The sequence below is a fragment of the Sceloporus occidentalis genome, unplaced genomic scaffold, assembly GCF_023333645.1.
Source record: "Sceloporus occidentalis isolate IW3139 unplaced genomic scaffold, rSceOcc1.0.p SCAF_1, whole genome shotgun sequence".
NCBI classification, from domain to species: Eukaryota; Metazoa; Chordata; class Lepidosauria; order Squamata; family Phrynosomatidae; genus Sceloporus; species Sceloporus occidentalis.
In genome coordinates this window covers 162,285,337-162,308,464 of record NW_028316981.1, presented here as the reverse complement: position 1 = coordinate 162,308,464, position 23,128 = coordinate 162,285,337, and the positions used below count along the sequence as shown (strand labels likewise).

Sequence of the window (23,128 nt, the reverse complement as noted above, 5' to 3'; positions counted from 1 at the left end):
ATTCCATGTTGAGGGAGGTGGTCTGTGTCTCTAGCTTTAGAGTAGAGATGAACCCTAAATAAGTCTTCTGAAAGTGAGAGAGCTTCGAGTAACGTGGAGTGTATTTTTTGTATGTGAAAAGACTGAGTTCTGATGCTGAGAACAGATTCCTGAGCTCAGGATCTTCTAATTTCCAGTTAGGTTTTTTGCATCGTGCTCTGGTTGGTAGAACTGAAGGTTGTAGTAAAAGAAACTAAATAGACTCTGCAAGCCTGAAGTCTGCTCACTCCTGCTTTAGCGATATTGTAATTGTGAGGCATTAAGTACAACAGGGAGACTGAGACTACATCTGCACTGCAGAAATGATGCAGTTTGACACCACTTTCATTACCATGTTTCCATCCTATGGAATTGTTGAATTTGTAATTTGTTGTGGTACCAGGACTCTCTGACAGAGAAGGCCAAATATCTCACAAAACTACACATCCCAGAACTCCATAGCATTGGGCCATCACAGTTAAAATTGCATCAAACTGCATTATTTGTGCAGTGCAGATGCATCCTGTGTTCCGCCAGTGGGCTTACTGGAGTTCAACCAGCGCAAACAGTTGGACTCCTGCTAAAAACAAAGATCAGTGAGTGGCATAGTGTGAAAAGGAAAGGGTCTGTGGCAGCTGTGAAGGGCATTTTGTGGTTGAGAAACAGAGGAAGCAGGGATGTCTATTGTGCTTTGCTTATATTCTGAGGGGAAAAAATCTGAATTAAAAACACTTTGAAGCTAGTATAACTTCTGCTAAATAAACAAAATGCAGTGTGTTTGGTGCTCTCTCCTCTCCTCTTTTCCCCATTTTATTTTCATTTCTTTCATTGTATTTTCCCCCCCGGTTATCAAAAAAAGGATAAGCAGCTAAGCAAAATACAACTCTCCCCTCAAACCATGGAAAGCTTAACTCAGCCACCCTGAGTTAACAAGATTTTCACCAGACATTTTCCATGTGCTTTGAAGCCCATCTTCATAAGGACCAGAAGCTTACATTTTGTGTTTTACTTATTTTTTTAAAAAAAATATGGAAATTATATTCTCAAAATATGGCATTCTTTGCTTCATGCTAGTTTTTTGTTTTAGAATAGTGTGATGGTAAGATATTAAACTCCCCTGGATCTGTGCAGAATGAGCTTATTCTGCTTGTAATTTTAAGTGATTTACTCCCCCCCTCTATTCAGAAACCTGCATGGAGTGAACACAGAGCTCCTGATGGACGTGTGTATTACTACAATTCTGAAACCAAACAATCAAGTTGGGAAAAGCCAGATGAGCTCAAGTCTAAGGCTGAGGTGAGAGCTCTAGGTAACCATGGACATTTGGGAAAGGAAGATTCAAAACAGATTTCTTGTGCCTTGTTGATTTACCTTTGTAGAGTGATGAGTGAAGGATGGTCAACCAGAAACAGCAACTAAGGGACAGCAATCTCCATGTGGGCTTTTTCCAAGATCAGTGAAGAGAATACTGAAATATACGTTAAAAGCAGAAAACAGTGAGGAGACAAGCACCATGTACTCAAAGACGATCAAGTGATTCCTTTTAAAATAACCCAACATGTTTATAGTGAGCCCTTGGTATCTGCTGGGGTTTGGTTCCAGAACCTCCCCTTGGATACCAAAATTTGTGGATGCTGAAGTCCCATTATATACAGTGGCATAGTAAAATGGTGTCTCTTATATAAAATGGCAAAATCAAGGTTTATTTTTTTAGAAAATATATACATTTTTGAATATTTTCAGGCAGTGGATGGTTAAATCTGTGGACTAGGAATCCGTGGACTAGGCCCCCTGAAGAAGACCTTTGCTCATATAGGCCAAAATGCATGGGGCTAATTTAGAAAGAATAAATAGTTGATCACCTTACAGCATGTAGAGCTTGTCTCCACTGTTTCCTGCTGTTTCATGATCAACCTTAACTGCATTTATTATTGTTATTATACTTCCAAGAATGTGGGTGAGCAGGCTGCGGAGGGTCTGGAAATCCACATCCTATATGGAGCAGTTGAAAAAGCTGGGCATGCAGAAGACAGAGGTTACAGGGTGGCATGACAACTACCTTCAGACATGTGAAGGATTTTCACTCAGAAGTTATTGCTGCACAAGAGAGCAGATGTTCAAGCAGGGGCTTCCAGCTGTCAGAGATGCTGCCATTACAAGATTCCTTCCCCGAGCAAGGGTTTGGACTTGGTGATCTCTAAGGAAAATTGGGGCTGGGTGCACTTAGAGAAGGGATGGAGGGCTATTTTCATCTTCTGTGCAATCTGCATTGATTTTGTGAAACTAGAAGTGACCTTCCACTTGTTTTGGGAGGTAGGTTTTGGCTCAAATTATTATACAGTGAAAACCTGGATTAAATGTTTGTTTTATAAAAACACAGAGTTGGAAGGGACTGAAAAAGCCATCTAATCCAGCCTCCTACCATGCACGAATATACAGTTAGAGCTCTCTTGTGTGATTTATTTTATTTTCACTCTCCCTTTCTCCCAGCATAGGATTCAACATGATTATCTAAACTCTGTTTAATGACCTCCAAAGATGGAGGTTTGAAACTGTGGGTCTTGGACTGAATTTTTTTCAAGAACATGAGGTGGAGGCATCAGTGGGTACTGGGGGCCCCAAGAAATACATATGGCCTGCAAGCTGGACAATCCTCAGCCCTGTTTTAAGTGGTAAAATTAGGGACTTTATTACCCCCAGTGCCTCCTTCACTTTAGGGAGAAAGGTAGTTAAAACCAAGTGATCCTGTCTGCTCCCCTCACTCCCTGCAACTTCTTTTCTGTATCCATTCAGCTCTTGTTATCTCGCTGCCCCTGGCGTGAATATCGCTCGGAGACTGGGAAGCCCTATTACTACAACACTCAGACCAAAGAGTCACGCTGGACCAGGCCCCGTGAGCTTGATGACATTGAGGGTAAGGGTTCCCAGCAGCTAGCAAGTGGTATAGTCAGTTGGGTTGGATGGTTCTTGTCTTCCCATAATATTACTGTAGTAACCAACAGCCCTGCCTTTTCTTTCCATAGCTTTGATCAAGGAGGAAGAAGAGGATGCAGAGTAAGTCCCCTTGCAGGAAAGTAACATGAGAAAAGTCTTTGAGGGCCTCTTAGAGAAGGAATGGGCAGCAAGGCAGAGCTATATCAATTGTACTTTCTATTTAAAAGGCTGGGACATGGAAGGAAGGCAAGAGTAGCTCACTTTTTGATCCATCCCTCAGATAAAAGTTGGCCCATCTCTGAAGATTCCACATGTTCCACCCTGCCAGGGCACTGCAGAATCTTATCTGATATCACATTCAGGATTCTCAAAGCGTTTAGCTTTTGTGTTGTAAAAAAACCCTTGTTAAGAAAGAAGAAGCAGGCTTCCAGCCCTTAAGGCTTGGGGTAAGAGGCATGAAGTGTTCAGGATCTCAGAGAACTTCACAACTCCAAGGGGGCTTTTAAATGAGACTTCCAGATTCCACCAGGCTCCTGTTCCTTTTGCTTTCTAAAATTTCTTCAGTATATTTTATTCTTTCTTACTTCCACCTCTTTATGGGTTGAACAGGGTGGGAAGAGATTCACATTGTATGAAATAGAACAAAGTGTGTGTATGTGCCTTCAAACCACCTGTTGACTTATGGCCACCCCATAAATTCCCCCATAGGGTTTGCTTAGGCAACGAATACTGAAAGATGGTTTGCCATGACCATCCTCTGAAATATAGCCCACAGCACCTAGTATTCCTTGCCAGTCCCAAATAACAGTCTTTTGCTTTTCCTTTGCTTTTGCTGTTTTTGTGCTGGTCCAGAATATTCACAGCTGCCTTCTTCTCCCCTTCCTCCAGGAAGCAACATCAGCCTGAGCAACCAGAAACACCATTGTCAGGCCCTGCCAGTCCCAGCCCCTCATCGGCAGCCACCTCAGACACAGAAGGCACTGGTGGAATCGAAGGACAGGAGACACCAGGCATTGAGGGGGCACCTCCTGCAGCTGAGGAGGAAGTTACAAGCAGGTGACGTGGGAGGAGAAGGCAGGGAAGGTGTAGGATTAAGGCATGTCTAGGCTGTCATGTCGTAGATTAGTTTCCTTCCTTGGTGATTGGAGGGGGAACTGCAGGGTGATGGTAGCAAGTAGTGAGAATGATGCTAGCAAATTCTGCTGTTCCTTGAAAAGCAGCTACAGCTGATTCATGCATTATTTAGGTAGAGATAAAATTTTGGACTGTTATCATTTGGGAGTGTATATAAAGGTTGTTGTTTTAATCAGGTTTTAGTCAGTTTAAACTAGGTTCATTTAAACCAAATGACTTCTTTTTTAAAAATCCTGTTTTTAAAAAATTGTTTATTCATATATAAATATATGAATATATATGATACCAAGGGCTCACTGTCCTTAATAGGCTAGTAAAACTAGCAAAATCACCTAATAAAACAGGCTGGTAAAGAGTGAGGTATTGATAAAGGAGAAATATGGAATGGAATGGTCTATCCCTTCTCTGCCAGTCTATTATCTTATATGCGTAGAATCCATCTACTCACCTACAGGGAATTCTTGGTTGCCTCTGGCAGCCAGGAAAGTTGTTACAGATGGCTGTTTTATCACAAGGCTGCTCCTTCTGACATGGCTTTGTTTTCCCTGGGCCAGTTCTGATCCTGCCCGGAAAGATGAGGAGGAGCGTGGCACAGGCAATGCATGGATCAACAAGGAAGAAGCCAAACAAGCTTTTAAAGAGATGCTCAAAGAAAAGGTACTAACAGGGGACAAATTAGAGGACCAGACAATTAGCAATTTCTCTAGGCAATCAGGGCCAGATTATACAGTCCCTTCCATTAAGTGGTATAGTTCTTTTTGGATTGTTACCACTTTAGGGCAACCTTTCCAGCCCTCCAGCTGAATTGGAATACAATTCTCATCACCCCCAGCCATATTGGCCATTGACTGTGGGTTAGAAACAATAAAGGTTTTTGGCTCAAGCATTGAGAGAGCATTGAGTGGGTGAGAATTAGTAAAAGCTCCATGAAGAGCAGGAGGAAAGAGATCTAGAAGCACATTTGAGACTAACTAAATGAAAAAAGCTGGTAACATGAGCTTTCATAGACATAAATCTACTTCCTCAGATAGGAAGAAGGAAAATGTTACATATGGATTTTGTCCCCTGAAAAGGTAGAATGTTATCCTTTCACATAGAAAAATAGCATATCACGTGAACTCTTCTCCTGGGAAGAATCATTTTGTTCATTCAAAGAACTGGGAAGAGAGAAAAGTAGGTACCGTAGCCTGAACCAGTACATTCCAAGTCAAAAGCAAAAGTTAAATAAATAAATAAATGTGATTTAATTCTTCTATTTATGTAAACTTGTCCTGAGACAAGTAGCAAAGGGGGTGTGGTCCCAGCATAAGAGGGTATGCTTTGATTGAGAGTTCCTGCATGGCAGGGGGTTGGACTGAATGGCCCTTGTGGTTTCTTCCAACTCTATGATTCTGTGTGATATCATCTTGGGTGAAAATCCTTCTGTTCTCTGGCTCCAGGGTGTCCCAGCAAGTGCATCGTGGGAGCAAGCCATGAAGCTCATTAGCAGTGACCCTCGGTTCAGGTATGATTCTGCACAGAGTTCTATGACTCCCTCCTTCCCTTCATCTATCAAATATAGTCCTAGTTTGCAGTGTTGCAGGTCTATGGCTTATGACACTTTGCTCACAGTGGCAAAGTAATAGAAATACCCTAGACTTGGCCTTGCCTAATCCAGCCCAGATTGCTGTGCAGCTGGGCGTTCCACTCCCTCCTTTGGTACCTCCATACTCCTGTCCCCTGTTTGTTCTCCTCCATTACCCATGACTGCAAGCTCTTGGAGCTTCTTGTATGGTCTGCCCCAGTGCCTTGCCCAAGCTGAGCGAGAAGAAGCAGGCTTTCAATGCCTACAAGGCCCAGCGAGACAAGGAAGAAAAGGAGGAGGCCCGGCTCCGGGCAAAAGAGGCTAAAGAGGAGCTACAGCATTTCCTGGAGCAACACAGCAAGATGAATTCCACCACCCGCTACAGGTAAGAAAGCACCAGTGTCAAAGGCAGTGTGCCTAGTGCCTGGGTCCTGGGGCTCATGGTGTTTGGGTTCTGACCTTTCTTGACTGGGTGGCTGACTTCTTGTAGACCCTAGTACCAGATTGTTCAGGCTTAACTCGGTAAGAAGAGAATTATGGAAGGTGGAGGTTTCTCTTTGGCCCTATGATTAGTCTATCTAGATCAGTCCTAGGAAGGAAATGTGCCAATCCATGCTTCCTCAGTTGGAGGAAAGCAGCAAGAGTTAATACAGTGGGCCCTTGGTATCTACTGATGTTTGGTTCCAGGACCCCCAGTTGATACCAAAAGATGTGGATGCTAAAGTCCAATTAAATACAGTGGGACAATAAAATGGTGTCCCTTTTATAAAATGACAAAATCAAGGTTTGCTATTAGGAATTAATACATTTTTGAATATTTTCAAACTAAGGATACTTGAATCTGTAGATACAGAGGACCAACTGTATATATTTTTTATTTGTACATCCTATCCTTCCACTAAAAATAGTGCTCAAGATAAAACCAAGTGAGTGTCATGATAAAAATCCATTGATAAGAAAAAGAAAAGCAGTACTCAGTGTATTAGAACTGGATTCAACAGTAAATCAAATTAGATGACAGAAGCTGGTCTGAATAATAGTTGAGAAAGATGTCTTTGCCTTCACCTTGCCTCCATACAAAGTGTTCCAGAGCCTAGGAGGAGCCACTGAGAAGGCCCTTTTCCCCCAGGCTAGGAGCTACACCAATGTAGAATCTATTTATTGCCAGCCAATCACAGGGGCCAATGCATTGTACTTTTCCTTTTGGTGACTGAAAAGGCTTGAACATATGTAATCTGTGTGCCAGCTGAAGAGGTTGGATTCCAGCTGCAGACTGTGTGATTTCTTTCCGGAATCCTTGTCACTCTGCTAGACCTGCTTTCCTTTGTCACCAGTTAAAAATGGGGAAATCTCACTGGTTTCTCAGAGACATGGATGACCCAGAGCAGTCTCTTTTTCATTGTAGGCTAATCCAGTTATGTGTTGTGCTCATCCTCCTATTGCATTCTTCATCTGTGCCTCCCTTGTGTCCTCATCTCTTGTGTCTTCACTACAGTGACTTCATCCCACAAATGACACCTTGTTTCCTCTTGTTTCCCCCTGCCCCTCCCCAGGAAAGCTGAACAGATGTTTGGGGAGCTGGAAGTGTGGGCTGTGGTCCCAGAGCGTGATCGCAAGGAGATCTACGATGATGTTCTCTTTTTCCTAGCCAAAAAAGAGAAGGTAAACAAAAAAAAATCCAAACAACACTTGGAAGATAAAGGCAAGGGATGAGAACAAAAAATAAAATGTTGATATAGAGACTCCCCTTCCCTTCACATGGCTCAGTAGTTGAAATTGTGTTTGTGTGAACCTTTTTGTACAACAAACTTCATAATCCCCAATTGCATGGCAAGTTGTCTTGCTGGTTGGGGTTATGATAGTTTAAAAAGCAACATTTTCAAGCTCTGTCCAGTACTTGCAGTTGGCCACATCCTGATGTCCCCAGAACTTAGGTGGGGTGGCGGGGGGACAAAGAAACCCAGGAGCTCTGTGCTTCTGGCAGGAATACGAGCCTCAAGGTTGTCCCTGCTGCCCACCCAGGAACATGCCAAGCAGCTGCGCAAAAAGAATATCCAAGCCCTGAAGAGCATCCTGGACAGCATGAGTCGTGTCAGCTTTCAGACTACCTGGTCCGAGGCCCAGCAGTACCTGATGGATAACCCCAGCTTTGCTGAGGATGAGGACCTGCAAAGTGAGACCCCTTCCCATCTTCCTGTTGTCTCAGGTCCTTCTCTCCTTCCCACCCCAGCCCACATCAGAGTTTCAGAACTCTGGTATCTTAAGTCAGTTACAATGTTGTACATTAGACTTATACTTGTGTCACTGTTCCTTATTCACATTTACGATTATGGCATCATTTGTCATTATTGTAAATGTCAACCCCCCCCCCCCCGATAATTGTGGTTTTCTGCCTCCAAGTCTTTTTTACTTATGATGACCCTATCATATGATTTTCTTGGCAATTTTCTTTGTGGGAGGGTTGCCATTGCTATCTTCTGAGGCTGGGAGAGTGTGCGTTGGCCGAGATCACCCAGTGGGTTTTTATGCTCAAGTGGGGATCTAACTCTGATCTCCAGAGTCATAGTCCAACTGTCAAACCATTACACCATGTCCCCAAACCCACCTTTAAAGTCAGTCAGCTGACCAGAACAATATGATTCTGTAGCGCTGGCAAGCAGGTGCTACAGAATGATGTGAACACCAACAACCTACTAGCAAGAAATGGTGCCAGGAGCAGCAACAGGGATCCCTTTCCCATTCATCATCACACCATGGCTTGCTGGCGGGAGGGGGGGGGGCTGGTCCTGTCATCTGTTAGTGCACTGCAGCACCAGCACTGCAAAACTCCATTACTCAGCACAGCAGAATCTCGGCCTAAGAGTCTCCATGTGAACATGTGTACTTCCTTCAGATTTGTTCTGCACTGTAGTGCAAGTATTTCAGCTTTCCAGTTTTTAAAATAAAGCCAGGTTTCTAGCTCTTAAAGAAGTGAAGATAGACTGGATGCAGATGGACATGCCTGTGAAATTTCTCAATCCAGGATGGGGAGGACTGAGTAAAATTCTTGTGGCTGTGCAAAACCTTGTCCCTTTCAACTATGCAGCACGTATCGTTTGCTTTATTTATGCAGATCTCTCAGTTCAGCTTCCCCACTTGCATGTCCTTTAGCCTGGTAGTTTTCTCTACAATGTATTTTCCTCTCCTCACCACCACCAGCCCAGTAACCCCATGCCAGTTTAATTTTTCTGCCCCACTGAGTTTGGACCCCTCTCACCTCTGCCTGTTTCAGATATGGACAAAGAGGATGCCTTAATCTGCTTTGAGGAGCATATCCGGACATTGGAAAGGGAGGAGGAGGAAGAGCGTGAGCGTGGCCGACTACGAGAGAGACGCCAGCAGCGCAAGAACAGGGAGGCCTTCCAGGTATCCAGAGCCATAGCCTTGAGCTGGGGGCATGCTCAGTGAGGGAAAAAACCCTGGGCTAGCACCTAGAAGTGGGTAGTGGTATGGTTTTCAGAGGGAGCATAGCTCAGTAGAGAAGATTTCTGTGCCTTGCATAAAGAGAGTCCCAGGGTCAACCCCAGGCACCTTAAGTTGAAAGGATCAGGAAACTCAGGATGAGCAACTTTTGAAAGCTGAGGAGGCTGTGTAGGCCTCCCGGGAGACTTTGGAAGGTTGCACCACCAATTCCCCCCTTCCCCAGTTCAAAAATTGTTTTGCCCCCTAAATACACCCAAACACACTGGGGGAGGTGGGCACTTTTACTAGTGTGTTCTTTTTGTTTTTTGGGCAGAGTGCCATTTTAGGTCCCATAACAAATCTATTTTACAACAGGAAATTACATGGAAGTCAGTTACAGTTTACTTTCTGTTGTTTACTTACAAAGGGTTCTTCTGCACTTGAAATAGTCCAGAGGTGCCCAAAAACATGGTGAAAATGCCCCCATGCCCCTGAAGCATTAGGGGGCACTTGCAGATGATTTTTTTTGCCTCATGGACTCTGTGAGCCACAAAACCAATCCTGGGGGCCACATGCAGTCTATGGACTGCACTTTGTTGACCCCAACCCCACTTCATTTTGCTGACCCCAGTGGCTGGAAAGATCTCTCTCTCTCTCTCTCTCTCTCAATCTGCCTAAAACCCTGAAAAATCACTGCCGGTGTATACAACAGTAGATTGATTAAGAGTTTGGACAAGTTACTTGGGATAAATACAACTCCCAGAATCCTGCAGATAGCATGATCATTCATTTAAAGAGCATGGTCATTCATTTAAAGATGACAGATGACAAAAAGATTTTGTTGGCCTACTGAGCCCAACATTTCTCACCATTGACAGTCCTGTCTGGGGCCGCTGGGAGTTGCAATCCATCAGTATCTGGTGGTTCGCAGAGTTTCCCATCTCTGGGACAGTTGTATCAGTGGTCTGACAACCTGTTCTTTGTATGTCTCAGTTGCATTTGTGATCTTTAAATCACTAGTTCTTCCTACCCATTACCCATTTATTATTTTTATGTATTTATTTATTGCACTTATTCCCTGCCTTTATCCCAAAATGGGCTCCAGGGCCCATCATCTGAGGATAAACAGATTAGAAGGTCATTGGGCAGCAAAAGTGCTTTGACATCCACATTCAGAGCTAAGGCAGAGTTGGTTTTTGCTTACATTAGACTCTACACCAGCCAGTTCTCGAAGGGTATAGCTATGTGCAGGATGCATTTTAATATGAATAAAGATAAAACACAGAATATAGTACTGAGCATGGTATTCAGCTTTCTGAGGATTTCAGCTTTCTTTAAAAAAAAAAATCCATCACCAGTTTCTAGTTTGTAAAGAAAGAGAAATATGCATGGAAAAGTGAGGAATGTCTGGGGAAAGTGGTCATCCTAGCGCCTTGCTGAATACGTTCCCCACTACCTTCAGGGGCAAAATACTTTTCATCAAGCATTTCTTACATGTATCCAAGCATATCTCCTTGCCCATCAGGTCAGGATATTTTTTTATTATTTATTTATTTTAAAAAGTTGGTTGTCAAACTGAATATGAATTGAGTCTCCCTTATCCAAAATGCTTGGGATAAGATTTTTTTTATTTTGTAATATTTGGATATACATAATGAGATATCCTGGAGATGGCAGACAAGTTTAAACATGAAATTAATTTATGTTTTATACACATCTCATACACATAGCCTGAAGGTAAATTTATTTTCAATAATTTTGTGGATGATGAACTGCATTGTGTTTTGAATAGGGGGAGAGAAGGAAGCAAGGGATGTGGGGCAGGGGTTCCAGGCCTGGTTTGGGGCATGCAGCATCCCTTGCAGGGCTTGTGAACAGGGGAGGGCTGACTCCCCGATCTCTCTCACTCTATCGTAGAATAACCAGGCTGCTTCTTGCTCAGGCCTTCTTGGACGAGCTTCACGAAAATGGGCGCCTGCACTCCATGTCCACTTGGATGGAGCTGTACCCCTCCCTCAGCACTGACAGACGCTTTGCCAACATGTTGGGCCAACCTGGTAAGCAGCCAGTGAGCAAGATATCCCTCCCCATCCATTTCCCAACAGTAATGGGGCTTTTAAAAATACACTTACAACCTATGAGTCAGTCCTTTCTTTTGAGGGCATTTGAAATAAAAAGAGGACAGAAAGCTCAGCATGTTTGTGAGGCATGAATATTAGATTAGAGATGTGTTAGAGACTTCCATTTTCAAGGAGTGGGCATATTGTGCTCATGGTAGTGAAGCTCCTGGGTACATCTACACTGTAGAAATAATGCAGTTTGACACCACTTTTAAGTGCTATAGCTCCACCCTGTGAAATAATGGGATTTGGAGTTTTAAAAGGCCTGTAGCCTTCTCTGTCCAAGAGTGCTGGCAACTCACAAAACTGCAAATCAGGATTCTGTAGGGTGGAGCCATGGCAGTTAAAATGGTGTCAAACTGAGTTATTTGTACAGTGTAGATGCAGCTTCTGACATCTCTTTGGTTAAGTTGGTGTCATTATAACCACTCATGGAACAGAGCTGTTGGCCACAGAATGTTCTTGGCTCAGCTTCTGTGAAAAGTGATGTTTGTCAGGGTGGCTGGTATTGAAAAGTACTTTTTGTGAATAAAACATGCTGTTATGAAAAGGAAATTGAAAGGAAAGGATGATGTAGTGCAGTGTTGAGAACCTATTGCCCCCCATCTTGTTTCCAAAGCCCTCTAAAAATGATTGTTTCAAAGTGCTGGGAAGAACAATTTGTCCCTTCCTTGGCAGCCTTTGGGACAGGAAGGAAAAGGGGGAAAGAGAACAGGGTGGCACAAAAAGAAAGAAACAAAGGAAGAAAAAGGAGTGACAAAGAGAGAAACGTACTGAGAGAAAAGAGGGTGGGAGAAAGAGGAAGAGAGAAAGAAAAGAGGGTGGCAGCAAGTGAAAGGGATAAAGGAGGAACCCTTGCATGGCCCATCACTGGTCTTAGCCCCACCTGCAATCGGTAGGTCTTCCCCAGCATTTCTCATGGCTGAGAAATGCTGAGGATAGAACTCCATGCTTTCTGTGGTCGGACCTGTGCCTAAAGCCTTTGAACCTGGTACAATGTTTGTGGAGTGGCCAGGTTGTTGGCCTCACTCAGGCTGCCTTTCTCAATTGAGTTGCCTTCAGTTGTGTTGGACTATGACTGCTATGATCCCCAAACAACATGTAGTGCAGCTTATCTGGGGGAAGCCAGATTGGAGATGGCTGTTTTAAGGCAACTTACTTACTTACTTACTTACTTACTTACTTACTTACTTACCTATCTATCTATCTATCTATCTATCTATCTATCTATCTATCTATTTATTACATTGGTTTTCAAATAGCCTGACTTTTATGTACTGTATTCCCTGCTGAATTTTCTGCTAGATAACCCCCTGTATGCTTGCCTTCTTGCCATTGGATCTCTGAGCTTTGCATATATTTCTGAAAGATGTTCAAGAGCCTCAGTTGAGGCAGAGTGGTATCCTGGCCAAATCAGCCTCAGGGTCATCTTCCCTGAATCAAGAGTGTCTTTAGAACACACCTCACAGTGTCATGTCTCATGCAGTATCTGCAGGGCTTTTCTCATGGTATCATTGATGGGTCTCTGATAAAGCCTGCATGAAAACTCCAGACAATTTGGAAGCCACTGTAACTGAAACCTTTTCCTTGGAAGGCACTACTGATGAGTCAGTCATACATGTCTTCTTTTCTGCCCCCACAGGCTCCACCCCATTGGACCTGTTCAAGTTCTATGTGGAAGATCTGAAGGCCCGTTTCCACGATGAAAAGAAAATCATCAAGGATATCCTCAAGGTGGACACTGGAGGGGCACAGGGAGAGCAAAGCTAATAAGTCGTCTCCAGGAATTTCAAGTGGTGGTAGCGGAGGGCCCTTTCACATTAGCTTATTATGATGCTATGATTCCACTCGAACTTCCATGGCAACATGCTATGAAATCATGGGATTTGCAGTTTAGAGAGGCACTAGAACTCTCCAGCTAAGAATTCTAAGTGCCCCTCCCTAAAATTCCAAATCCCAGGATTCCATAAAACAGAGCCATGGAAATTCAAGTGGAAACATAACATTATAAGTATGTTGGGTGAAGATCCCTGTGTTAAGTCCTTTGCAGCAATACTAACAGAGATTTGTAGTGCCACAAAGACCAGAAAGTTTTATGCGACATCAACTTTTTCAAATTCCATCCTACTTGATCAAACACTTTCATGTATCTAATGAGTGGGTTCCAGTCAATGAAAGCTTATGCCAAAGCTTGTTAGTGTATTCAGAGCCATTTCCAGTGCTTTAAAACATTATTTTCCCTGGACTTAACCCCCAAGAATCTCCCAGCCAGCATGGCCATGACTGTGTTCGCTAGGGGATACTAGAAGTTTTTATCTAGGAAAAATAACGTCTCCAAGCACTGATCCTTTCTGTTTTAAAGTTACTTGCCTTGACTCCTAGGGTTTATTCCTGTCTGCTTTCTCACTCCACAGTTCCAGAGTTGTCTGGATCCTCTGCTTGGCCTTTGCCATTTTGTACAGTAATAGTCATTTTCCATAGGTTCCTTCACTTTGCTGTAAATCTTTAACATCCTTTGAAGGATCATTTATTCACCAAACAGAAAGTCTGCCATGTTTTCCTTTTGACTTGAAAGACAACAGTACATTGTCTACTTGAGGGACAGTTCCAGTCAACCCCATGCAGCATGACTAATGGTAAAGAACTGTGGGAATTATAGTACACACTGTCAGAGGACAGGAGGTTTCCCTCCTGTGGACAATTTCATGCCAGTTGCACTTTTTTGAGTTTGTAAATTAATTCCTGAGATTGATGTAAGAACAGCACCCTCCACAATGATATCTACTAGCAGATTCCAATGTGTCTGGGCAGAGCCAGCACTATTTTTAGGCAGAGGGAGAGAGCTACCCATTTTGTATCTTGTGAAATGGCAGAAAATTTCTAACTACAGTGCGCTCACACCATGCACAGACAAATTTAGGGAGAAGAACAATGGGGAACGAGCCTAGGTGGATATTTATTCCCTTATGCAGGGGGATCTGGAGCAGATCCCCCGCATAAGGAGAGGGCCCACTATACTTAGTTATGACTACTGTATTATTTACTTGAGTAGGAGGGACTTCTGGGATATTCCAAAACAACACAGCCAGCCTTGAACACTGTCAACCTGGACCTGGGAGTGAGGATGGTGTGGTGAAATAGTACTTACTGCTCTCCTTTAGGCAGTGAAGTATTTTAGTGCTAAACCTATAGGGCAATCCCCTGAAGATCAACATGGATCATGAACAGGATTACTACAGTAGATGTGTCCATCTACCCATCCCCAACAGTATGTGTTCCAGTTGTTTTGGATTATGACTCCCTCAGTCACAATCAGCATGACCAATGATTGAAGATTATGAGGGTTATTGTCCAAAACATCTGAAAGTGCTAGCCTGAGGAAGGCTGCATTGAGAAAACAGTCAAAAGCAACCTGTGTAGTTCTAAAAGGCCATAAAGTATTATGCAAAGTTTCAGCAAAAATGTTTTCTTCAGGCTATTTATGAAGCAAAAGGGAAAGATATGAAAAAATGTAGCCTTCTGTTTGCTAGTGATGCATCTCAAATGTGAATGGGGCTATCCTTTTCTATTCTGTGGTCCCTCCCTTCCACTTTTTGCGCAGCTTAGGAGGAAACACTGGCTAAATCCTAATGATCTTAGTCCCCAGTCAGAGGAGAACTTTGGAATCAGTGCAGTTTCCTTATGTGTTCACTCATCATTCAGCTGTTGGTTCCCTGGGCCTTCTATAGTTAGGAACTAGTCTATAAGATTCAGGCACATATATGGGACTTGGAAGGATTTTCTAATTGTCTTGCCTTTCTCCCACTTCATCCCTTGATAGGACCGGAGCTTCAATGTGGAAGTCAACACAACTTTTGAGGACTTTGCGCACGTCATCAGTTTTGACAAGCGGGCTGCTACGTTGGATGCTGGCAACATTAAGCTGACTTTCAACAGTGTGAGTGGGGCAGGGATCAGCAAACTGTTGTCTACACAGAGTATGGGATACAGTTCCTGATAGGGGAGGCAGGAACCAACTTGCCTCTTCAGTACTGTGCCTAGTCACCCTCTCCCATTGCCCCCCAGGGATGGCGAATGCTTGGATCTCCAGAAGTTGCAGGGCTGCATTATCCTTTATCACTGGCTGTGCTGGCTGGGGGGCTGATGGGAATTGCAGTCCAGTAAAATAGAAGAGCATGTTACAAATCAGGGACGGAAATCATATAGCTCTCCTGATGTTGTAAGACTTCAGCTTTGACATTCCTCACCTCTGGCTGTGCTGGCCACTGGCTTTACTGGGAGTTGCAGTTCACCAACACTGGTTTTGCATGTTAGTTACTACTGTTACAAATTATTTTTAGAAACATTGTGGCCCTAGGGAAAAGTTTATAGATTTCTGGATATCCCCCACCCTACATTTCTTTCACTCATATTAGAACATGGGCAGAGTTATCTTCTCAGTGAAGAGGAAAATACAGTGGTCCCTCAGTATCTGCTGGGACCGTGCCAAGACTGCCTTCTGGATACCCAAATCCATGGATGCTCAAGTCCCATTATATATAACAGCATAGTAAAATGTTATATAAAAAGGCAATCAATATTTGCTTTTTGTAATTTTGTATGTGTGTGAATATTTTTGAACTGCTTGGTTGAATCTGTAAATGCAGAATTTATGGATATGGAGGGCCAACTGTATTGTACATGCAACACACAATGGAATCAAGGGGTTGTAATGATGGCTCCTGGCTTACAGAGTTTTTAAAAATGGATTCCAAACAGATCATAGAATTATAGATTTGGAAGGAGCTGATTCCATTGCCAAACCTTTTACCAACAAGAAGTTCCTTCTAACTTCAACTGAAATCTACCCTCCTGTAACTTAAAACCATTAAACCTGGTCCTACCCTCTGGGAGATTTGTTATTCATGGTCTTATAAATGGATCATCTACATTCAGGGGCAGTCTACACCTAGAAGCTTGGGACAAACAGGCAGGCTGTCACTACAAAGAGTACACCTGGTTCCTAATTTTTGGAATAAGTCTTCTGTTGGTTGACCAACTTTGGTCTGGACTCATCAGGTTCTTTTGTGTCAGTGGTGCTTCAGAGAATAGGGGAGACTCACACACACAAAGGAGAGTAAGAGACTCAGGCTGCATCCCACCTTCTTGGGAGAAGCCCAGTCTGACCCCCCTTCCCAATTACACCATCCTTTGGTAATTTCTCAGCCTTTGTGCAGTGTTCATTTTCTTGCTTCACGTAAGGTTTTACCATACTACTGGCAGTGAGAACTACAGGAAACGATATTGACATTTTTAGTCCCACTGTTTTGCCTTTACTCTGTCATTACAAAAATGCAAAAAAACCAAAAAACCCTCCCAAGTTAAATTGAAGTTGAACTTGGCCCTAGAGTTTTGCTGTAGAGAAGGGCCTTTTTATGCAGCAGAAGGATCAACAAAGACCCTTGGGCAAGGGTGTGTGGCGTGGTTTAAACTCACTTTCCCACCTGCTCATCTCTCACAGCTGCTAGAGAAGGCAGAGGCACGGGAGCGTGAGCGGGAGAAGGAAGAGACTCGTAAGATGCGGCGCAAGGAGGCAGCGTTCAAGAGCATGTTGCGGCAGGCAGCTCCTCCGTTGGAACCCAGCACTCCCTGGGATGAGGTGAGCCCCCTACGCCTGGCTGCAAGTGCATCCACCACTGGCTTCAGTGGGCAGGAAGTGGGTTGTGATCTAGTGGTACATCTCTTGATGGTTTGCAATAGATCTCCAAGGATTTCTGACTCCTGGTACTTTAACCAGAGCAAAGGGGGAAATACACTTCTGGCTTGGCTTCAGGTCTTGACTAATCTTCAGTATCTCTTGTCTTAAAATGGGAACACAAATCAGCAGGCAACCTGTTAGTGACATACACATATGTAAGCCATGCTATGTAGATGAGGCTAATTAGTCTACACTACGTAACAGACATAGTCTGTTGACGGCAGCAGAAGCAAAGTTGCAAAGATAGCAGCGTTGCATATCGTAGTTGCACATTGTGCATTGCAGTTGCACAATGACCCCCTGTCATTGACATGTGTTGTGCAGTGTTGTATTCTGCGTGGTGGTTGCATGGTGCTGGTGCAATGTATCTTTAGAAGTGGATATTTTTGCTGCATGGAGGGGTTGTTGGATGGTAACTGTTGTTTGATCTTTGTTGTCTTTTGTTCAGCTCTGCTGTCTGGTTTTAAAAGTGGTCCTTTATCTAATAGAATTGTAATTCAGAAGTAGGTCTGCCAGACTACTGTGTACTACCTGGGGTGAAGCTGATAATTGACTTAACCTGCCTGAATAACCTTGTTGTGTGTCTAGCTCTGGTCATCAGGCTTTCACACTCTAAGAAAAAACCAAACAGATCTGTGGTCTAGGAGAAGGAGCTACCTATGCCTCTGTCAACCTATGTCAGAGCTTGGGAAACATTCCTTTTTTGGACTGCAGCTCTCAGGACCCCCAGGTTTGTTCTTTCCCTTTCCCACCAGGTCCGAGAGCGGTTCGTCAACAACATTGCTTTTGAGCAGATTACACTGGAATCGGAGCGGATTCGCCTCTTCCGCGAATTCCTACAAGTTCTGGAGGTGAGGAGGGACTGATGGGGAAGGCCAGAGCAATGGAATCTCAGGAGGCAATTCAGCTCTAAGACCTGCAGTGGAGGGTGACAGGGGTGGGGAAGCTGGATCTTCAAGATTGTGCTGGAGAGTGAAAGCTGGGTGCTCAGAGGGGCTCAGGTCTGGTGAGCTGTTTATGCAAACCTCTCTCTCTCTCCCCCCCCCCCACCCACCCCACAGACGGAGTGTCAGCATTTCCATGCCAAGGCCAAGAAGCACACCAAGAAACCCAAGAAGCACCATCGCAAGCGTTCTGCTTCAGTGAGAGCTTAGAGGGAAAGGCTGGGGTGGCTGGTGGGGGGGCAACCCAGAGCAAGAGGCCCTTAAAGCCATGGGAGTGAGATGTGTGTTGGACAAGGGTAAATGGAAATTTCAGGGCCTTATTTTAACCCTCTTGGCGTTTTTAATGAAAGGGTTAGGAAAACTCAGAAGGGCTAAAACTCCCTTTACAAAGGGAGCAAAATGTGAGGTATTTGAGTCTCCAGAGGTGGTTGAATTGATTGAGCCACTTCAGACTGGAGGTACGCATGAAGGGGCGGGGGGGGGGGGGGCACCAGCACCAGAATGACACTATAGAGTCATGGAGTGAGTGTTTCATGCCTTCAAGTAATTTCCAACTTATGCTGACCCTAAGGTGAATCTGTCATGGGGTCTTCTTGGCAAGATTTGTTCAGAAGGGATTTGCTCTTTCCTCCCTCTGAGGCTGAGACACTGTGACTTGCCCGGGTCACTCAGTAGGTTTCCACAGCTGAGCGGGGATTTGAACCCTGATCTTCAGAGTCCTAGTCGAACACCCAAACAACTATACAACACTGGCTGTCATGAGATGATAGTGTGACTATATCTCTTCAGGTAGTAGGTTGGTGGTGGAGCTTACCAATTTGAATATTTTTCCACAGACAAAGTTTCCTAGGATATTTTTTAGAAAAGACCTACAGAAGAAGTGGGTTGGCTCACGTTTTCCTCTGTGTGTCCTAGATGCTGTTACTTGTTGAGATTTATTTAAAATTGAACTGTGGATTGTTCAAAACTGGGACTTGTTCACTCTCCCATGCAGAGGATGAAGTGGTATCATTCATTATTTACCACTTCAGAAGCAGACTGTCTCATTCTGCAGCCTGTGTTGATAGAGGTGAAGAATCCTGCAGTGCAGTACCTGTGTATATACACATGCACATAGACACACAGCCATGCGGGAAGACTTTTGAGCTGTGCCTTATAACCATAGATTCTGCAAACATATTGCCTTAAGCAGGGCTGGGACTGGAGGAGGGCTTTTATCAACCACCGTGCTACTCTTCGGTGCAAGACAAGTCAATACCCGCCAGATAGGTGAGATTACACCTCCCTTCATCCTCAAGCAATCACAATCAACTGCTGTTTGAGGGTGATGGAGATTATAGTCTGAGATATCTGGGGGATGCCAGCATAGGGGAGGCTGTTGCAAAGGATGAGTTTGGATGTATTGCTCCACATCCCAGGAAATTCACCAAGAAAGAGTGTGAGCCAGTTTAAAATCAGCTGCCACCAAAGTGTGCTGGTTTTTTTTTTACTTGCACTCAGCCCTCCTGCCTGTAGTTTACTAGTAGATCAGAGACACAAAGTGCAGGTTCCACCCCCACACACACACACTGTTAGTGACTATTTGGTGAGTCCACATTTCTTCCCCTCAGGGCTCAGAGTCAGGGTCAGACCACCCCCACCGTGCAGCTAAACGCAAGAAACGGAACCATTCAGAATCTGCTGGCTCAGGAGCATCTTCCTCACCTGATTCAGGTAAGAGCCAGGGATTGTTTGAGGGCCCATTGTCAATTGAAGCCCCATTTGTCCTGCTTTTCTCAAATCAAATCTCGTTGCATTTGAAATTCACATGAGTGGTAGGATTGAAAGAGTTGCAAGTTTCTTCAGAGGTCATCTTTTCCAGTGCACTCTCAGTGCAAGACATTTACTGTGATCTCAACCCTAATGGGCAGCCATCCAGTGTCTGCTTAAAAATGTCCAATAAAGGAGAGTCCACTCACCTTCCAGGTCAGCCTGTGAGATAGTTTGCCCCTTCACCCTCCTCAGCAAGGTGACAGTCCTAGCTGTCTCTCTGTGCCTCCTTCAGAAAGCTTTGCCCACTAGTGTGTTGGGCCAGCGTAGCCCTGTGCATGTGCTCAGTGAGGATCAGCTTCCCCACGGTGTCCCATTTCTCCGCCCACCCTCTCCCCACAGAGCACAGCACCAGGCGCTCTAAAAGGCAGAAGAAGAAGAGCAAGAAAAAAAGACACAAATCGGTGAGTCCGCAGTAGGAGGGTGATGCAGTAGGCAGGGTGTCAATGAGGCAGATGGCAAGGCAAGAGAAAAGAGGAGATGGGCAAGACATGCAAAACCATTCTTCCTTTGAAAAGAGGCGAGGAAATCTGACCAAAACAGGGAATCCATTAGGGATGTGGGGCAGCTGAGCCTTCTGGACAATCGGACAATTCCAAGTAGCCCAAGCCCTCTGCCGAGTGACAGCTCTGTTCCATGGGGTAGGTATGTAGTTAGAGGAGGGGAGCATATGATCTCAATGCCCAGTAGTGTTGCTGTTTACTGCTATTTCGAATTGGTCATGGTGGAAATTCTTTATTGTTTATTGTTTGTATCATTGCTGTTGCCCGCTACCAGGAATTGCCATAATTGAAGAGAGGGTACAAATAATTTATGCAAATTGGCATCCTTTGCACCAGGGTGGGCATTTTCATTGGGTTTGGCTGCCATTTTTTTCTTCCTTGGACACTCAGGGAACGGGGCCAGGGAGCACACGGAATGCCACAGTGTTCAGAAAGAAAAATGGAAGTATCCAGAAGTTTTGAAAAATAAAGAGATTTTTAAATATATATATATATATATATATAGAGAGAGAGAGAGAGAGAGAGAGCACTGTAGGAAAAGGAGCCTGAAACCTATTGAAAAATTAAATCACTACTCCTATGAGCTTTCAGAAAAGGCAACCCTCCTTCTTTTCACCTAATTCCCTTCCTTCCTTCCTTCCTTCCTTCTTTCCTTCATTCATTCATTCATTCCTTCCTTCTGCTTTCTCTCTCTCCCTTTTTCCTTCCCTTCCCTTGTAAGGAAGGAAGTCTAGGGGAGCCAGGAGCTCCAAAACCAGCCATGCGTGGCCCAGGGCTGCCTGCTGCCCTTCCCTATTTTACAGGTGTCCTGTCCACAGCTGCCACAGCCCCAGTGCTTGTGGAAGGATCATGCTATGCAGGATGTAAATGCAAGTTGTTTCACACTATTTTGTCTAAAGATGCAGTCTCAGCTTTTCTCAGTACACAGTTTTGATAAACTGTAGCTCAAGAGTAATTGTGAGCTTGATTACGATCTTTATCCCCAACCTTTCCCTGACTCAAGTGCCCACCAGAGGTTCTGGATTATTATTTGTCACCCTTGTCTACTGCTAATCTGTGGCAACTGAGGATGATGAGATTCATTGTCCAGACATACTTAGAGGGTACCTGGGTGGGATAACCTTTCCTGCTGTTTGCTGGTCCACTCTACTTGTTTGACCATGAAAGAATTGCTACTATTATGCTGATTGGGTCACTAGCAGTCGTGTTGTGCTCCTCCCTCCTTCCTTCTTTGGCCCTTTGGTCGCCAGAGTTGCGAGCAGTTTCTTTTACAGAACAGCCCTGAAAGCGAAGCTGAGCACAAGAAAGAGCCAAGCCGACCTGACGAGTGGGAGCGAGAGAAGGCCCCTCCGCGACCTGAGGGAAGAGGCCGCTCCCCTCCCCGGGGTGCCAGGAGGGAGCGGGTGAGATTTGCCCGGAAGTCATAACCTTCCAGACATCGTGGATTTGGGAAGGAGGGCAGTGGAAGCAGGTAGCTGTAAAGAGGGGAGACTTATTTGAGGAAAGGCAAGAGAAAGAACACTGAATGGGATTAAGGGAAGAGGCAGGGATGAGAGAACGTGGAATGGATGATGGTTTGGATTGTTTCCTCATTCACACTCTTTCACCTGTCAGAGCGGCTGGGACACCTCAGAGAGCGAAGAGTTGAGTGAAGGGGAGCTGGAACGGCGTCGGCGGACTCTGCTGCAGCAACTGGGTGACCAGTAACAACCACTGCCTCCTCGGAGGCGTCCCACAACCCCTGCCCTCCCTCACACATGAGACCCAATTGGTCCTTGTTCCTGCATAAGGCCCTGCCTTCTTTCGTTTTGTTTTTGTTTGTGGGCCTTTACGCCATCCAGGCCAAGTGTGCATCTGGCTCAGGTAGGAGCCCTCTGCAACTGGACCACAGCCCTACTCAGAGGCACACTCCCTTTCTTCTGAGTGGGCAGCAACAGGGTCCTGCTGCCAGTTGGTGGAGATAATCTTCGCTGACCGCCCCACCACCCCATCTGGACAGAGTATGGGGGCAGAGAAGATTAGAGTGACCAGTCTGGACCTGGACAACATCTCCACATTTCACACCCAGCTCTGGCATCCAGCCAGAAGAGGACTGGAGGGGATGGCAACTTCTCGTGGGAATAAATCGCACCTCTTCCCAGCATTGCCCTAGATTGGAGCCTCTCTGGCCTCAGACCAGGGACCAGCAAGTTTGCAGTCTCAGCCTGTTTTTGAAGGCAGGGCTGAGCTGAAGCAGTGATCTTTTTGAAAGTTTGTTCCCCATGTCAGGATTCTTCCTTCCTGGTTGCAGTATCCCTTGTATGTTTGAGGATTTCAATGGCATTTTTAAAATGATATTTATAATAAACGTTGACTGGAAGAATTGTTCTCTGGCCTCTTGCAGGGGTTCGGTTTGAGTGTGAGCTCTGTCCCAAACCTCCATTCATTGGTCATTTTAGACAAATTTCAGCAGTGCTTTGTAATGTTTATCAGATAGTAGCTAGAGCTTAGGCTGACACACCTTGGGCAGGTTGCCACTATGATTTGAAGTTAATTGCTGATCAGGGTATATGACTGTCGTTCCGATTTTGAAACAGGTTCAGATCAATTTCTGTTGTGATAAAAAGCGTGGCAAATGCAAAAAAAAAAAAAGGGGGGGGTTCCATTTCCATTTCCTAGCAGTTCTTTTGAAAAGAATTAATTCCGAAGCACGTTCAACAAGTGGGAAGGACGGATCTGAATTGCATCATTCTGGAGAGGAGGGACTTATGGCAGAGGGGTGCTTACCATCCCTCCTCAGTTTTTGGTAGATCCACCATTCCCCTCACCCCCTCAGCGCTGTCTTTGTGCTTGAGGTGTGACTTATGGGTACATGATTTAAAAAAAAAATGATAGAAGATTCAATTCATTGGTTTTGCAACTACTTGCAATTACAGAAATAGTTG

General features: G+C 44.6%; 1 protein-coding gene across 6 annotated transcripts in view; it reads left to right on the top strand.

The window, feature by feature from the left end:
• Window positions 1-22,566, top strand: part of LOC149322578 (pre-mRNA-processing factor 40 homolog B-like) — a 34,247-nt gene extending 11,681 nt beyond the window's left edge. For 2 of the 6 annotated variants that reach the window (XM_089480194.1, XM_089480168.1), the window contains 20 exons: window positions 1,204-1,314; window positions 2,812-2,932; window positions 3,042-3,072; window positions 3,841-4,008; window positions 4,641-4,743; window positions 5,526-5,590; window positions 5,871-6,035; window positions 7,204-7,312; window positions 7,673-7,823; window positions 8,922-9,055; window positions 11,034-11,148; window positions 12,854-12,945; window positions 15,032-15,148; window positions 16,712-16,849; window positions 17,704-17,799; window positions 18,010-18,090; window positions 19,503-19,605; window positions 20,044-20,105; window positions 21,455-21,607; window positions 21,819-22,566. In XM_089480194.1, coding sequence (XP_089336320.1) covers window positions 1,204-1,314; window positions 2,812-2,932; window positions 3,042-3,072; window positions 3,841-4,008; window positions 4,641-4,743; window positions 5,526-5,590; window positions 5,871-6,035; window positions 7,204-7,312; window positions 7,673-7,823; window positions 8,922-9,055; window positions 11,034-11,148; window positions 12,854-12,945; window positions 15,032-15,148; window positions 16,712-16,849; window positions 17,704-17,799; window positions 18,010-18,090; window positions 19,503-19,605; window positions 20,044-20,105; window positions 21,455-21,607; window positions 21,819-21,911 — 2,208 coding nt within the window. In that variant the 3' untranslated portion in view covers window positions 21,912-22,566. Of the gene's footprint in view, window positions 1-1,203; window positions 1,315-2,811; window positions 2,933-3,041; window positions 3,073-3,840; window positions 4,009-4,640; window positions 4,744-5,525; window positions 5,591-5,870; window positions 6,036-7,203; window positions 7,313-7,672; window positions 7,824-8,921; window positions 9,056-11,033; window positions 11,149-12,853; window positions 12,946-15,031; window positions 15,149-16,711; window positions 16,850-17,703; window positions 17,800-18,009; window positions 18,091-19,502; window positions 19,606-20,043; window positions 20,106-21,454; window positions 21,676-21,818 lie in introns of those variants that run through there. The other 4 variants (XM_089480177.1, XM_089480186.1, XM_089480202.1 and 1 more) reach the window with 4 other exon arrangements.
• The last annotated feature ends 562 nt before the right edge of the window (window positions 22,567-23,128 follow it).